Source organism: Phaseolus vulgaris, chromosome 3 (genome assembly GCF_051622355.1).
Source record: "Phaseolus vulgaris cultivar YP4 chromosome 3, ASM5162235v1, whole genome shotgun sequence".
Taxonomy (NCBI): domain Eukaryota; kingdom Viridiplantae; phylum Streptophyta; class Magnoliopsida; order Fabales; family Fabaceae; genus Phaseolus; species Phaseolus vulgaris.
Window position 1 is genome coordinate 30,320,919 of NC_143500.1, and position 16,355 is coordinate 30,337,273.

At 30.4% G+C, this 16,355-nt stretch overlaps 1 protein-coding gene across 1 annotated transcript; it reads left to right on the plus strand.

Moving 5' to 3' along the window:
- The first annotated feature begins 13,914 nt into the window (after nucleotides 1–13,914).
- LOC137806984 (pathogenesis-related protein 2) lies at nucleotides 13,915–14,951 on the plus strand. Its single transcript, XM_068607391.2, has 2 exons — nucleotides 13,915–14,367; nucleotides 14,471–14,951. The coding sequence occupies exons 1-2, from the start codon at nucleotides 14,187–14,189 to the stop codon at nucleotides 14,755–14,757; spliced, it is 468 nt and encodes a 155-aa protein (XP_068463492.1). The 5' UTR covers nucleotides 13,915–14,186; the 3' UTR covers nucleotides 14,758–14,951.
- Nucleotides 14,952–16,355: the final 1,404 nt, after the last annotated feature.

Here is a 16,355-nt window from a genome sequence, read left to right on the forward strand (position 1 = left end):
TCCACTAATAAACCCCTACTAAAGTAATATTTTTTTTCTAATGTGTTATAGTAGTTTCCTAATTCAACTAAGCTCATAAATGGTTGTTATGATTTTGCACGATTTCTAGCGACTATGTTTTGATTTTTGTTTCTCTATGAAATTAGGTTTCCTCAAATAAGAATACAATACCAAGAGGTGGATCTTTTATTCAATGATGATCCTGCCCAATTCACATTAGAGTAAGAAGTGATTTTAGTATTACATCATGTCATCATACAATAATCCTTCTCAAACCTTTTTTTAATGTACGAAAGTGATATCAGATCTAGTGATAATCAGATAATTGAGTCTTCCTACTAAGCATTAATATCTTTTTTCAATGACTCTCCCTTACTCGGAAGAAGTTTGATATTGGGATTCACAAGAGTATCAAAGGGCGATAATCAAGCATACTAGTTTTAGTAAGAACGTATATTGCATATTTATGTTATGAATCACAACATTAAAAGAGGATTAGGAAAATTCAATGCTTAAGAAATATTTGAAAAAACCTAATCTTTGGCATGAATTATTGTGAAAGGTGCTCTTTGAGGTGCTGAATTTGAGTCTTATCATTAACAGTAATGACAATTTCATTAATATAAACAATAAGATAAGTGCACTTACCAAAAGGAGAACGAGAGAAGAAGACAAAATGATCAACCTCACCTAGTCATGTCGAGTTGTATCAAGGAAAAATTAAAATGATCAAAGCATGTCCTTGGAGATTGTTCCAAACCATAGAGGGATTAAGGAAACTTACAAACCAAGACGAGAATCACCGAAGTAGTAAAACTAGGGGGTTAATCCATATAAACTTCTTCTTGTAATATACCATGTAGGAAGACATACATCTTGAGATGATAGGAAATAGGCACTGGAATTTTCATATTGTGTAGGTTGTGGTTAAGGTTAGTTTTTTTTTAAACTTGTGGTCAAGGCATCTCTCAAATGCCTTATTTAATTCAATTCATTCTTTGTCGATTAAAAAAAATCATGTAGGAAGACATTTTTAATATCCAACAGATAAAGAGGTCAATAATGAATAACAACCATGGCCAGAAAGAGATGAACATAAGTTATTTTGCACCAATGGAGAAATAATAAGTGTCATAATTTAGTAATATTTCATATTAAAAGATAGGCACTAATGAATTTTTATTAATAAAATAGCTATAATTTAACCCCTAATTTAGAAATTTAATTTTTTTTACATGTTTTGTGATTATAAGATGAATGAGAATGATTTATTCTCAAACTTTTGTTAATTTCAAGATTCTATGGGAAAATGGAAATGAAATGGCTAAAGGAGAATGGACAAATGAAAAGGGAAATATGGAACATTGGAAACTCGCTCAAAAATCACCTAAACTCGCCCTAGAAAGATCACTCCAGAGGAACTCATCCAAGACTCTCGCTCAAGCGAGTTCACTCCTGTGAAGTTGGGTTTTTTCTCGTTAAACTCACTTAAGCAAGATGTCACTTAGCCCAAACCCAACTAGGTTAAATAAAAGGTGTGAGACATAACCCCAAACATCATTTGGAGAATAGAAAGAGATAGAAAAACCTAAAGGAGGCAGCAGTCAATGAGAAACATCTTGGATCTTTTTATTTGGCTTCCATGCTTGTAATGGCCAACTTGGGTGAGTAATTCTTTCATTTGGGATAGGGAGTAATTTTTTCAAACTCTTATGTATTGAGATGATATTTATCTATAATATTTAGTTTTTGATTGATGATTGATATTATCATTTAATTCTCAAAGCTTAAATTATTCATGATTTTGATCCTTAGATGTGACTGGAAAATACTTCTAAGCATCTGAACCTAAATGATAATGTTTAACATATTTGAATGCTAGGAATAGATTTGAAATATTAATTGTTTTATAACATATGTTCGTAATGATAAGGAGTTTTTATACATATGCGAGGAATCGACGAGACTCTCTTAATAATTTTGTATGCGAGGAATCAATATGAATGATTTTTATATATGTGTATCAGTACCAATCAATATTGAATATTATATTCTCTTTAAAAATACAAACGAGTGAGAAAGGATGAACCCTAATCCCAATTTTTCCAATTGACTCATACAATTTAATTTCTTGCAAATTCACCATACAAACAACCTTTTCAACAAACTTTTACAAACTGTCTTATATTTAGTGAATATTATATTTGAGATTTTAGAAATGTTCCTGGTGGATTTGATATTCATCCTTATGAATAATTTATTACTTCTAACACGGTACACTTGACATAAAATAGAGTCATCAAGTTTTTTTTTATCTTTATAACCCATATCTCCTAGGATCGGAAAATGGCTCTAATAACATAAGGAAGAATTATTTGATGTTGTGTGTCTAATGCAAACCACACATTATGTATTTATACTAATTTAGAGAGTTAAATATATTAAATTCTTGCCTAATAATCAGACGATTAATGATCCTAATTTCCTAGAATTTTAATAGCTAATGATTAACAAATCTGTAATAACTAATGACTAATTACATTCAAAGACATATATTAAAATAATATTAATTAATGTATTTTTTATTAATATTAAATTATATAAGAGAAAATATTATTATAAAAAAACTTGTGGATGCATTATATTCTTAATTGTCAAACTGTTAGTTTTGTTGATACTGAACTACAGGAGATTATAATGACTATTAGATGAAGGTATTATTGAGTTGATGTATAATGTGAGTATTAAATTAAATAATTTTAATGATATATATATATATATATATATATATATATATATATATATATATTTAAGTTTTAGTGATACTAAAATCATATAAATAAATATAGGTCATTTAGTTAAGATCTAATGAAAATTATTATAAGTCATTTAGTTAAGAGTAAGTACCAACGGAAAGTTAATCAGATATTTATATAAGCACTCTATTATTTTTTTATGCATGTATGAAGTAAGGATAAGATTTGGAGTGGAGAAACATACTGAAACAATCACTCTATGATGTGCTTATTATTTTGTGATCATATATTAACTTTGTCAAAGTTGAAAGATGGTTAATGTTGAGGTTTATTATTATAGACAATTCTGGACATTTTTTTGATATCAGACACAACTTTTGTTATAGTGTTTAGTAACGTTTTCTTTGATAAAGTTTTTTATTATTATTTTGACTATTAAGCTTAGTACATGCTATTTGTTTCTATATCTAAACAGTAATAAATAGTTTGTTCAACTTAGCTAGAAATATGTTAATTGTAACTTGAAAGATGCACTTCTTTTTTGGTTTTTGGGGATTATGCAAGAATCATAAACAGTATAGATTGTAATAGGGTTGGAACATCTCTGAGATGCTCCACATTTATTTATTCTTTCTATTATTGGTCTAAAAATAATAATCACCCTATTGCTTATCGAATATATATTAAAGAAGATATGATTGCAATACATACTCATTATTCTTTTATCAACAATAAATAAATAAAATAAAATAAAATAAAGGATGTTTCAACATCAGTAAATACATATTATATTTATGATAGTGCCTTCATCGGCATAGCTTGTTTTTCTTGGAGTTTTTGGAGGAGTGGCGGAAGATTGGGGTAGGAAATGGAACAAGGATGACTCCAATGGAGATATGGATTCCTTGAAGGTGCATGAAGAGTAGGGAGAGTGATTGGTTGGGCCATATCACTTGAAGAGATGAAGAAGAAGACCAAATGTGTCTATCCTAAAGAGGTCTAAACAAGGGAGTCTAAGAGCTAGTGTAGAGGTCCGACCAAAGCTTACAAGAAAGAGAGGGAAAATTCAAACGGAATGGGTTTGAAAATGGCGCATAAATGAAGTCACATTGCAAGCATGACCTATGTGTGCTTCATCTGACAAATTTAGGTCTATATGACCGACCTAGGTTAACTAGGAGTTTTAATGAAACCCTAATTTAACCTAGGTTGGTTTTTAGATGCCTAATTTCAACCATAATTCAATTAAGAAAAAATAGAACTAAATTTCCTACTCTACTTTTATCAAGAAAAATCAATTCTACTCTAGAGAAATTACACTAGGTTATGGCATTTTTGAACATATATAGAAGGGTGTCTCTACCATCAGTAGTAGAGTCTCAATCTTCTTGAATATTCCTTGTCATTGACCTAGTGGTTGGTCCTGAGTTGGGCCTTCTGCCATTTATTTATATTACAAATATACAAAACTTCAATTGTATATGTCTTGTAGGGTTCTTTGAAAGTCAAGAGACATCCTTGGCACATGCATAGTGGCTGCTCAAAAGAGAAACTTCAAGAATAAAGAGAGTATGTGTATTTCATTTCTCAACTTATGTAAGTGTCCCATGTGACCATATGAACATCTCAAAGTATTATTTTAGGTTAATCTATTGGGGTTCTCTTTGCAAAGGTATGAACAAATTGCATACTGCATTTTTCATCACTTTAAAATGTGGTTATTTGGTTCTGGAAAATGTTTTCTTTGTTGTCACAGTAAAAAAACCTGTTGAAAATACGAAACAACCTAGTGTTTTGCCTCTGTCACCTTTGCATAAAGCTACCATAATTTCTTACGCATGGTTATGACAATTTCTGTTTTTCAAAACTTTCTTTTAGTCAAATAAACATTGTGTGTGACTCAAAATTTGATCATAAAAGAATATATCCAGTTGCTTCCTTGAAAGCTCAATATCATCTTCTAATTCTAAAATGCTTTATGTATAAAATTGTTTCCTTTATCATTATGAAATTATGAAATGTCTTATGCTTTTGCTTTTAAGTCTGTGTATCCCTTCTCTTTGTCTATTTGTGAAGACAAATAGGGGCAAAAGTTTTTGGTTAATTTGGTTGTAATCCTGCTACACTCTATGCTTTTAAATTCTGTTATAGTCTACTGTTACACTCTGCACTTGCACACTTTGAATTATGGTTTTTGTGCTTGTGGGTTATGTAGAAACTTGTTATTTGAGTGTGCTTGGTGAATCTGTTTTATCCTGTTGCTATACTTGCTTTATATGGTATACAATTCTGTTTTGCAAGAGCTCTTAACTTCAAAAGCTACAACACAAACAAACCAGGGATTTGTCTTCATCAAATAAGGGGAGATTGTTGAACAAGATGTTTTGATGTCTCCTAATCTATGTGGAAAGCTTGAAGACTCTATTGTTATGTGTGTGTGTGTTGTCTAGTAGTTTTTGACTTGTTAATTCACTCCTTGTTTTGATTTAAGCTCAATTGATTCTTTATCTCTTTGAAAATAAGTATTTTCTAAAAAGCTGTGAAATTTAAGTTGTTGAATTGTCGAAACAACCTGTTGTTTGACACTTAGTGGTTTTCAAAATGAGTTGGAAAAGTTTTGCTTAATTTTTTCTTTGCTGTCAAATTGAAACAGTCGGTTATTTCGATAAAGCAACTAGTTGTTTTTATGAAAACCTTAACAAAAAATTTACTCCAATCTGTTGTTTTGGAAAACAACTTGTTGTTTTTATAAAAAAATTTGTTATGTGTTTTAAACTGTTTTTTAAATGCTTCTAACTACTTTTGGTTTATGATCTTACAACTTTGACCACTTGCTTGAGTGTATATAAAGGTTGTTTGATATTCTTTTCAAGACTTTGAGAAAGAAAGATTATTAAAAACGTTTTTCAAGAGATTAAGAGCTTTGAATCATCACTTGTGTGTGGAATAAGATTGGGTGTTTGTATACTTCTATTACTCTAGTTTGTAAAACCCAGGTGTATTATTTTCCTTCAGTTTAAACACCGTAATTTTGTGTATTTGGTGTACGACAGCTTCAGAAAAGTGTTTCTGAAAATTGTGGTGTTGCCAAGGGGTTTAAGATCATCACTCTTAGTGTGTGTTTTGTAATCTAGGTTTGATTACATAGTGAATTCTTAGTGGTTAGCTGAGGATTAGATGTAACTCTTGGTTAAGATTGAACCAATATAAACCTCTTTGTGTGAATCTTTATCCCTTCTCTTATATTGTTTTTAAAATTGTTCTATATTGTGCTGGTATAAACAATCTGTTGTTTTGAGAAAACAACAATTTTATCCAGTTGAACAGAAAATCAATTGGTTGATTTTTCATAACTTTTCACTCTACTTCCAAACTTTGCAAAAATCTTATGAAAACAATTCACCCCCTCTTGTTTAGGTCAGTAATTCTAACAGCCTAATCGTCTTCCTTAAAGAGTTGGCACCACCTCTCTTAGGAAAAAACTTTCCCTTACCAATTCCAAATTGTTAAACTCTTTTTACCTACATTCATCCATAGCTTTTGCAACCTCAATGGCTTCTTCCACTAATTAAAAAAGCTTTATCAACAAGGAGTCTATCATATATTCCAATAAGAGTTTTAGGAATACAATTACTGAGGTGCAAACATATTTGAATTTAATATAGACATTTCAAAATAGAGGCAAATAAGTGTACTTAGTACATTACGAGTAAGTATACATTTTATAAATTAACATAAAAAAAATTGGTTGTTGAGGAATCTTGCTTGGTTTGTAAAACGGTGTTTTTCAGTAGGAAAGAAAAAAATAAAAGCATGAAGAATTTTTTTTACTTTTTTTTGTATTTTGACATGGATTGATCAAAATATGTGAAAGAAAATTTAAAAGGATGACAATAGAATGAGGGTTTTTTTCTTTCAATAATAATTAGACATCATATAATTAGGCAATATTGAGAGGTGGAGGCTTGTGCATCCAAATTTTTCATCAATAGTATGTTGTGTTAAATATTGTCTAATTAAAGAACTCATGTAGAACTTTGAATTATATGTTTTGATTTTTATTTTTTAGTAAAAAATAAATGAATTTAGTAAAATATATTAGGATACTTTAACTTTTATTAGAAAAAGAGATTAAAGACTTTCATAACATCAAAATACAGTTCAACCTAGTGTTATAGCAACTCAAAACTAAACATATAAACTAAATGTTTTGATTTTTTGTGGTTGATTAATGATACTTGTATTTTTATCTATGTGAACAATTTTGCATTGGAAAAATTGAGAATTGTTTGTGATTAGAGATAGAACAAATTAAATTTTTTCAAAGATAGAAACTTAGGCATGCTTTATTATTTTTCATTAATATATTATTTTTTAAGTTATAGTTCAATAAACAACTTTACTAGCTAAGGAATTATGAGTAGTAAACTCTTATATCAGTCTGTACTTGGGATGCATCAAGTGAAAATCAGATAAATATAATAGTAATAATAATATTTTTATTAACATTACTTTTAATAATATTAATATTATTATATTTTGTTATTAATATTAATATTATTATTACTATTAATATTATTATAATTGGTATATAAAATCAATAGGTAACATATTTATTATAGATCAATATAAAATCAATTGGTAATGCATTACTTAATTTACCTACCGATCCAATTATCACGTTAAAATTCCCACGTTAAAATTATGTACAAATTTTATCTACAGATTATTGTCGTCGTCAAACTGCTTCATTATTACATAAGCAACTCGATTTTACCTACGAATAGTAATCCCTACGTAAAAGTAGTGAATTATATCGATCTAACTTATAAATATATATATATATATATATATATATATATATAATTTCCTATAACAAGTTACACTTAATAAATTTAATAAAATATTCTAACCATCATAAGAATCAATTTTCTTAAAACTGACATAATAAGCTAACCAAATTGTAGATCTAAATTAACTTCCCATCTAATAAATGTCTTGCGTTTTCATGGAACTCTACTTCTAAAAAGAATAAGTTAAGTTTGTCTAAAGATCCTTTGAAATTGCTTTAGGAAATCAAATCTAACAAACATACATACTACTATAGACTTAAACTAAAAAATGTTTATCTTTTCTTCTTTTTTTTATCAGTAAAGAATAAATAAATTAAGAGGGACATTTCAGGGATGTCCCAACCCTTATACAATACCCATACATCACATGTGGTAAACCACATGTAATTCAAGGCTTCCAAACCAGAGAAAGTTGTTCATTTCAGCAAATCCCTACTCACCTGGGGTTCACCCCAGTTACAAAAAACCTACATTAATAAGATGGTACTAAACTCATCCAGCTTGAAGGCATAAACTCACGGGACTATAAACAGTTGCAGTGTTACTGCCCCATAAATGAAAAACCTGCATTGTTCGGCTGAGCTCCTGGTATTTTCCATCCCAAAACAGAGGATTTAATCCATACTGTTACCACCCTCCTGCATCACCTAGAATTTGTGTATAGCTTCAAATTGTTCTGCATCTTCTCCTCTCCCATATGCGCTCATCACCCTATTCCATATGCCACTTTGTAGCTTGGAAAGATTACCACTGTAACCAGAATGAGAGTTTTTCCATCCGAGAGCACCCCTGCATAAAGAACAGAGAACAAGTTCTCCAATGTTACCTTATTTTTAAAGAGAAAGAAGCTCCTTAGCCACGCCCCCCACTCCCACGCTACCTCTACACCCCGTGAGAGCATCTCACTCCAGATACATCTACCATACCTCCTACCTTCTTCACACCGATTATCCACCTTCCGCCCCTTTTATTTAAAGCTTGTGATGCATGACATTGGATTTAAAATCCAGTCCACTAAAGAGTAGGTGAAAGAATTTGATTTATGTTTTAACCATAGCCATGATTTGATTTGGGCCTTTTGGAATATCTTCTCTGCATCTACTACACCCTGCTTAAACACCACCTCGTTCCTTTGGTCCCATATACTCCTCACAATTGCTGTCCAGACCCCTTTCCAAACCAAATTTTGTTTATAGTTAACCTGGAATAAGTGGAAACTCTCAAAATTGGTCTTTATATCATTATGTTGGGCGAGCACTATACCAAACCATCTGTAACACAACGACCAAACGCACAGAGTATGTTTGCATTCCATGAAGAGATGTTGACTGGATTCAGCCGTGGTCTGACATAGAGCACATAAGGTATTATTCAAGATCACCCCTTTCCTAGGCACAGACATGTTTATCTTTTCTTAATTGATCATATAGATATATATGTGGGGATTCACATATAACATTTGTGAAAACAAGAGAAGAAGAAGAAATTAAAACAAAAGAGAATGGATAACTTATCTTAACAGTAATAATTATTATTAACTTAGTTAAGTTTGTTGAAATAAGGGGAAGTTAAGTTCAAAAAGGGACGAATTGTACTTAAAAAGATTTTCGCAAATAATTGTTTACAAAAATTTAGACAAAATTTTAAAAAGTTGTATTTCAAAATAATATATTGATTTTATCGTTGAAGTACAATGAAAAAGAAAATGTATATGTTTTATAAAAAAATAATTGATTAAAATCTTTAATCACATATCTTAAAACACAATCTTATAAATCAGAAATACAATAGATTTAAATTTGTTTTAAAAGAAGAAAATATCTAAATTAATTTCAACATGTTATTTTTTAAATTAACACATTGTTTTTCTGATTAAGTATCATATAGAAAATAAATTTTTATAGATTACATGATAAGTACAAATTTTGGATGTATCAATCAATGTTGTTAAGAAAATATTTGCTTCAGTTTATATTGTTAATTAGTAGCAAATACAAATTGATACAAAATATATCAATATTTAATGTAACACTGAATATTATTTATCACAATTTTGTTAGTTATTACAGAGAATCAAACAAGTTTGTAAAAAAAAACAACATATTGATTTTTACAAACAACCAATTGGTTATACCAATACATGATATTATGCAGAAAAATTATAAAGTAATAACAAAGAAAGCATAAAAGACATTAAGATTTTATATTGGTTCACTCACAACATAACTACATCCAGTCTCACCTCACACGAATGTGGATTTCACTAAACAACACAATTCTTTTACAAGAAATACAAAAACAGTTCTTGAACACTACAAGAACAACATCACTCACTGCAACACCATGTCACAGTAGTGATACACACAAGAAACTCTATCTTGGCCCCGACAATTACAGAAATACAAAACAAATGTAATGGAACGAATAAACCTTGACCATGAATCAAGAAATACATTAGGACCTCTCCAATTCACAACTGCAATGAAATATCTTTGACCTCTATCTAGATTATGAGGATTTTGCTCCAAGAAAACTCAAAGATCTTTCAAAGACAATTCCTTTCAAAAACTTTTCTCACTAAGACTCTCATAGATGTAAAAATGTAAGTTGTATGAGTAACATTTTATTGAAAATAATGCAAACCCTTTTATAGATATTTAACCTTCCATTCTCCCAATTGGGTTACAATTCCCTTTATGGTGTTTTCTTCTCAATCTGGCACCCCAGGGTTGAGCCTCTAACCCCCTATTTATCCTAATTTTCTAGGGTTAGGTTGCTTCATGTGTCGCGCTAATGGGCTAAGTGATAAAACATAAAAAAAGGTCCAATCTTTCTATGCATCTTTTTCCATTTTGGGACCTTCCAGCTTTCTCTTTTTAGCTCAAATTATTCTCCTTTACTCCAAATTTTCAATTCTCCCTAGAAATCTGCAATTAACACCAAATTTGGGAATAAAAGTTCTTATTCAAATAAAGCTCATAAAATATGTAAAAAGGTATAAATTCATAAATTATGGATTATTTTATATGTAAATTAGCAATAAATCCTCATAAGTGTCTATATTTTAATATGAAATATTACTGAAATTAGACATTTATCAATGACGCATTCAAATAATGAAGAATCAACTTAAGAACTTATCTGGGAGCTCACTCAAGATTTGACATGAACCTGCTAACAATACCCACAACATAGGTTTCAGTCGAACGAGTTCAAACCATCACATACATCAGATAACCAACAATGTTTACATATGGAATAGCATCCAAATAACTTTTTTCCTCTAGCGTCTTAAGAAACTATTCACCACTCAACTTATAATGAGAAGAAAAAGGTGTGGACACAATTTCAAGTTTCATATCAAACTTTTCGATGATTCTTTTGAGGTAGGTCTTTTGAGACACATATAGAAATTTCAAATCATCTTGTCTAATGATCTCAATAATCCCTAAACTCTTTCTAGTAGCTTCAAGATCCATCATATCAAATTGTTTTATTCAACTCAGCCTTAACCTTCTCAACCTCAAGCTTATTGTTGCTAACTATTAGAATGTCATTAACATAATGAACAATGCTATGAAGCAATATTTTGTTAGAAACTTGAAATAGATGCAAGCATTATACTTGCTCTATTCAAAGTCAATACTTGCAATGAACTTGTCAAATTGCTTGTTTCACTACCTTAGGTATAGTTTCATACCATACAAGGATCTATTTAATTTACAAACATAATCCTTCTTGTATGAGTTCAACGGTTGCTTCAAATGTACAGGTTAAAGAAGGCCTTCATCATGTACAAACTCTCATGTTTTTCCATAGTTTCAATGTGCTTTTCTCCTTTGACACTTTCCTCAATGCCTAAAGGCAATTGCACTGTAAGTTTCTAGCACATAACTTTTTTTGTCCTTCTTCGTCATGGCCACATCAAGTTTGAATTCACCTTCCAGAGCTTCAAGAAGGCCTTATTGTGTCAAAAGAGAAATCATCCTTAATTTTCTCAATCCAAAATCATTTAAAATAGTGAATTTCTCAATTTTATATTTTGTGGAAATCATGATGATTGAATTCATGCTCACCGGACAATTTATTGTTTAATAGCTAACAAAAACAAACCCACTACAAAAGCATCTACTACACAAATGATAACCTGATAAGACAGAACAAACAGTAGAAGGTAAACTAAGGAATAAAAAAAATTTATCACACATAGAATAATGTAATTCAATTGAAATGTTAATGAAATTAAATTTATGTCTACAATATTATGAATAGATATTACAACTTAGTTTTTGTCAATGAACTCTCGCTCAACTCACAATCTTTTGTTATTTTTTTGGTTGAAAAACAACTCTTTTTTATGAATAATAGTCGTTACATATTCTGATTTATACAAAAATATTATAACTAATATAGGTGAAGCATACGTAAACTAATGGAGAAGACAAGAGTAGTGCTTCTCATCACTGAGTTAATGAGACTAAACGTTTTAATGAGACTATTCACCACTTATGCTATAAGTTGCATATCTTCTACTAAACGGCCTGATGCAGTTACAACAATCTAAGTTTTTTAACAAGATTTTACTGAACCAATATTCACATGCCCTGACCCACAAAATATTGCAAACTATAGGACTTATATTCGTCATTATCGTCCTCTAACCATTGTTGTATTCAAAATTCAAATCTTGTCGCATGAGAAAAAGCCATTCTTGTTAGGAGGAGCTGCTTTTTTAGATTGTTTGGTAATCAGGAGCTTAAAACGCATAGTTGAGAATGTCAAACAGAAATAGAATACGAACAAAGTGTTAGGTTATGAAACACACTTAAACTTTTAAAGCTCACCAAACTCTATTGTGGAGCCCTCACGACTCAAACCTTATAAAAAAAAGTCCATAATTAACATAATATGTATTGTGCCTTCCTCTTTATGTATTTAAGAGAGAAAAGGTTGGCAATCATGTTGACCTCGTTGATTTTCAAATATGTATGCATTTTTCTTTTCCTTTTTAGGTATTGGATAAGCTTTTATATATAAAAGATCTTGAGCAAATCAAGATTAAGCAAAAATTAATTCTTAGCTAAATTGTTGCTACAACAGTCATCTAAAGAACATTATAAAAATGCATCAAGTTTAAAGAAGAAGGCACAACTATAATATGCAATTATTTGTATCTTCTAGTGACTATATAGTGTTAAGAGTTCTTTGTGGGTGAGTAAAACCCAATAAAGTAATCCTAGTGAACTTAAAATGTTGTTTTCTTTGAGAGTTTTTCTTGTTCATTTTTGTGATGTCTTAATCTTAGGAGGTGATAACCAGATGTGATTTGTATACTTGTTTGTAACTAAGAGTGGTTTGTGTATTTGTGTATTGAATTGATTAGTGGAATTTCTTGAGAAGTTTGCTTAAAGGAGAATTAGATGTAGCTCATGAGTTTAGGTGAACCGGTATAAAATTTATTTGTGCTATTTATGCACTAGAAGGTCTAGTCTTGATCTCTACATGTTAATTGTTCCAACACAAGACACCACCTTCAATTCAAATTTTAAGACAATGAATTTGTGGGTCTCATTTCTTATATGTTTTTTATCTTTTTCATTTCTACTCAATATGAAATTTATATTTAAAATTCTAGCATTAGTTAAAATCCTCCAAGAACTAGCACACTATAATAAAACAAGAATGTTAATTTTAGTCAAATTGTGACATTATAAAGGTCACTCTAACGCGACACAAGCTTATATCAAATTTATTTTTTATAAGCACTTAAAATGACTTAGTATAATTATAATTTAAGTGTATTCTACCATCACTTCTCGAATCTGGTTATGGAAACCCCCAAAGTCCAATTGGTCCAACAACATCCAGAAGGGCGTCTACAAAGTATTCTTCATGGCGGCCACTTCCTCCGTAATCAATAATTTTCATGGACTTTTCTCCAATCCATTAAATCCAAAATGTAGAAATTTTAACTAAAATTATTTCATCCATTTTTTAGTTTTTATAAAATATTGTCTTTACTATTCTAATTTTTTTGAATTTTTAATTATTATTTAGTTTATGTTACAAACTATTCACTTTTATACATCATAAATATTCGTTTTATTTTATTAAAAATATAAATTAACGAAAAGTAAAAAATATAAAAGGATCTATTCCCGCAAATACAGCAAACAGTCGCCATAGTTGAAATTTAGGTGTATATACAATTTGTCTTCTTTGAATTGCTCCCAAATCGCAACACCTCACAAACACATAAACTAACAATATACATATATATATATATATATAATGGAAAATAAAAAAGAATGATACATATGCTCACGTTTTAATAAGATTTGTTTATTTGGATAAAGAGAATGTTCTTGTTCTTGGTAAACAGATGATGGCTCCGACAACCTTGTTTCAGTGTGTCAGCAGCTTCACACTATGGTATTCATAGAAACAATAGCACAATCACACCAAAGTTTGTGGTTATAAATAGAAGGCAGTCCTCTGGCAAATACCCACACAGCAAACATCTTCTCCTTCTCTTCTGATATTATATATTCTTCCATTTCATTAGATTCCATTCATCATGGCTGTTTTCACCTTCGAAGACCAAACCACTTCTCCCGTGGCTCCAGCTACCCTTTACAAAGCTCTTGTGAAGGACGCCGATAACATCGTCCCAAAGGCCGTTGATTCCTTCAAGAGTGTTGAAATCGTTGAGGGCAACGGTGGCCCCGGAACCATCAAGAAGATCTCTTTCCTCGAGGGTACCATTTCATTCATCTTCTATATATTTTGTGTATGTGCATTGCATTGACAGAACAACATATAAAATAAACTAACTGTGAATTGTGAATTGTGAATGGACAGATGGGGAGACAAAGTTTGTGTTGCACAAAATAGAAGGAATAGATGAGGCAAACTTGGGATACAGCTACAGCATAGTTGGAGGTGCTGCCTTGCCAGAGACTGCAGAGAAGATCACAATCGACTCCAAACTCAGTGATGGGCCCAACGGAGGATCAGTTGTAAAGTTGAGTATAAAATACCACAGCAAAGGAGATGCTCCACCCAATGAAGATGAGCTCAAAACTGGCAAAGCCAAGAGTGATGCTCTTTTCAAGGTCATCGAGGCTTACCTTTTGGCCAACGCTTGAATTCAACTAAATGGTTACCAACGACTTTCTTATATTGTATGCACATTTTCTTGTGTGGAGTGTGTGCTTAAGTTAATTTGGCTTATAAGTGTTTCCTTATTTCCTTTGGCCTCATACTTGTGAGAGCTGATATTTTGTATCTCACTTTATCAATAAATTATAATAAAGGAAATCATCGCCTGATATTTTGGTTTTCTTTTGATGTCTATGATACCAAATTTGCATAGAATTAAAGGCGTTACTTCAGCATCAATTAGAGGTGGCAAATGATGAGGAACGTGCTCCATCTAATAGACCAATACATTTCATTCCTTAGTAAATGAAAAACAAATTCAACTAAACTATGTGCAGCATTAGTGGAAGTAGGCTTGACATGGGGCAGCAGAATCTGTCTGAACGCCCAATCAGCAATGCTTGTAGTTTCTGATTCCTTCTTCTCTTTTCCTCCGGGCACCCTAAACAACTTTGCAATCCGTTTCAAACAGCACTTGTTGGTAAATAGTTATTTGTTCAAAATAAGTTGAACCATTTAAAAATAAGTACCTCATATAATCTCTTCTCCCCATTTTAGCATTCAATGATATATGACTTCAATTGGTCAATTAAGGAATACTTATTACTAAACTCTAATTTAATCATACCCTTTAAAATAATAGGTTCCAAACAATAGTGTCAAACAAAACGTGACACTATCAACCGACATTACCGTGATGTAAAATGTTAATTTTTTTTTAAGGTTTAAAAGAACGTTAACTTTGTCAATACTAACTTTCTAATAATTAAAAATATTTTTATTAGTGTGATATTAACATCAATTAAGAATTAATTTAGTCAACTTTAAGTTGAGATAATTATTTTTGTTTTTGTGTGAGGGATTGAGCGGTTGATACCAACACACTAAAAGATTATTCAGTTCTTGATGATATAAGTTGTTTAATAAGTAAAAATATCTATACTAAATGTAGAATAGTGTTAAGTTAGTTGACACTCACTAAAATAAATATTAAAATAAATAAGATTGATACGGCCTAATTTATGTAAATTTCTAAACAATTGACTTATTTAATATTAAAGAATTTAAAATTTACTTAAAAAAAATAATCAATTTTTTTATGACATTTGTATCTTTTTCTCTTCATATTCTTTTCTTAACTCAATTCTTCAGTTAACTAAAATGAAAACAATCTTAATTTAGTTGAGGTTTGAATATCATAATCTCAATAATTATTATTCTTATAAATTTCATTCAAAGATTATTTTTCATACTATGTTGGCGATCTCACATCGACTAGAGATTAGAGCATTTCATAACATATAAGTGAGTGCAAACTTCACCTTATAAGCCGGTTTTATGAGGTTGAGTTAAACTTAAATTCCACTTCATAATATGGTATAAGAGCTCTTGGTGATCAATCCAAGGCAATGATTGTTACTAGCAAAGGAGGTTATAAAATGCCAAAATTTACAGTCATTATGGAAAGACAAGGCATATAATTGATACATGTTATAAAAAGCATGGTTTTCCACCTCATTTCAAGTTTAAAAATCAGAACCATGATGAGAGTCATACTAATGCAGTTTTTCATAATACAAATTTT

Bases quoted from the DNA above. Each gene is read 5' to 3' on its own strand.
- LOC137806984 (XM_068607391.2), top strand. From the start codon at position 14,187: ATGGCTGTTTTCACCTTCGAAGACCAAACCACTTCTCCCGTGGCTCCA. The intron at 14,368-14,470 runs GTACCATTTCAT...GTGAATGGACAG, and splicing joins GAAGATCTCTTTCCTCGAGG to ATGGGGAGACAAAGTTTGTG.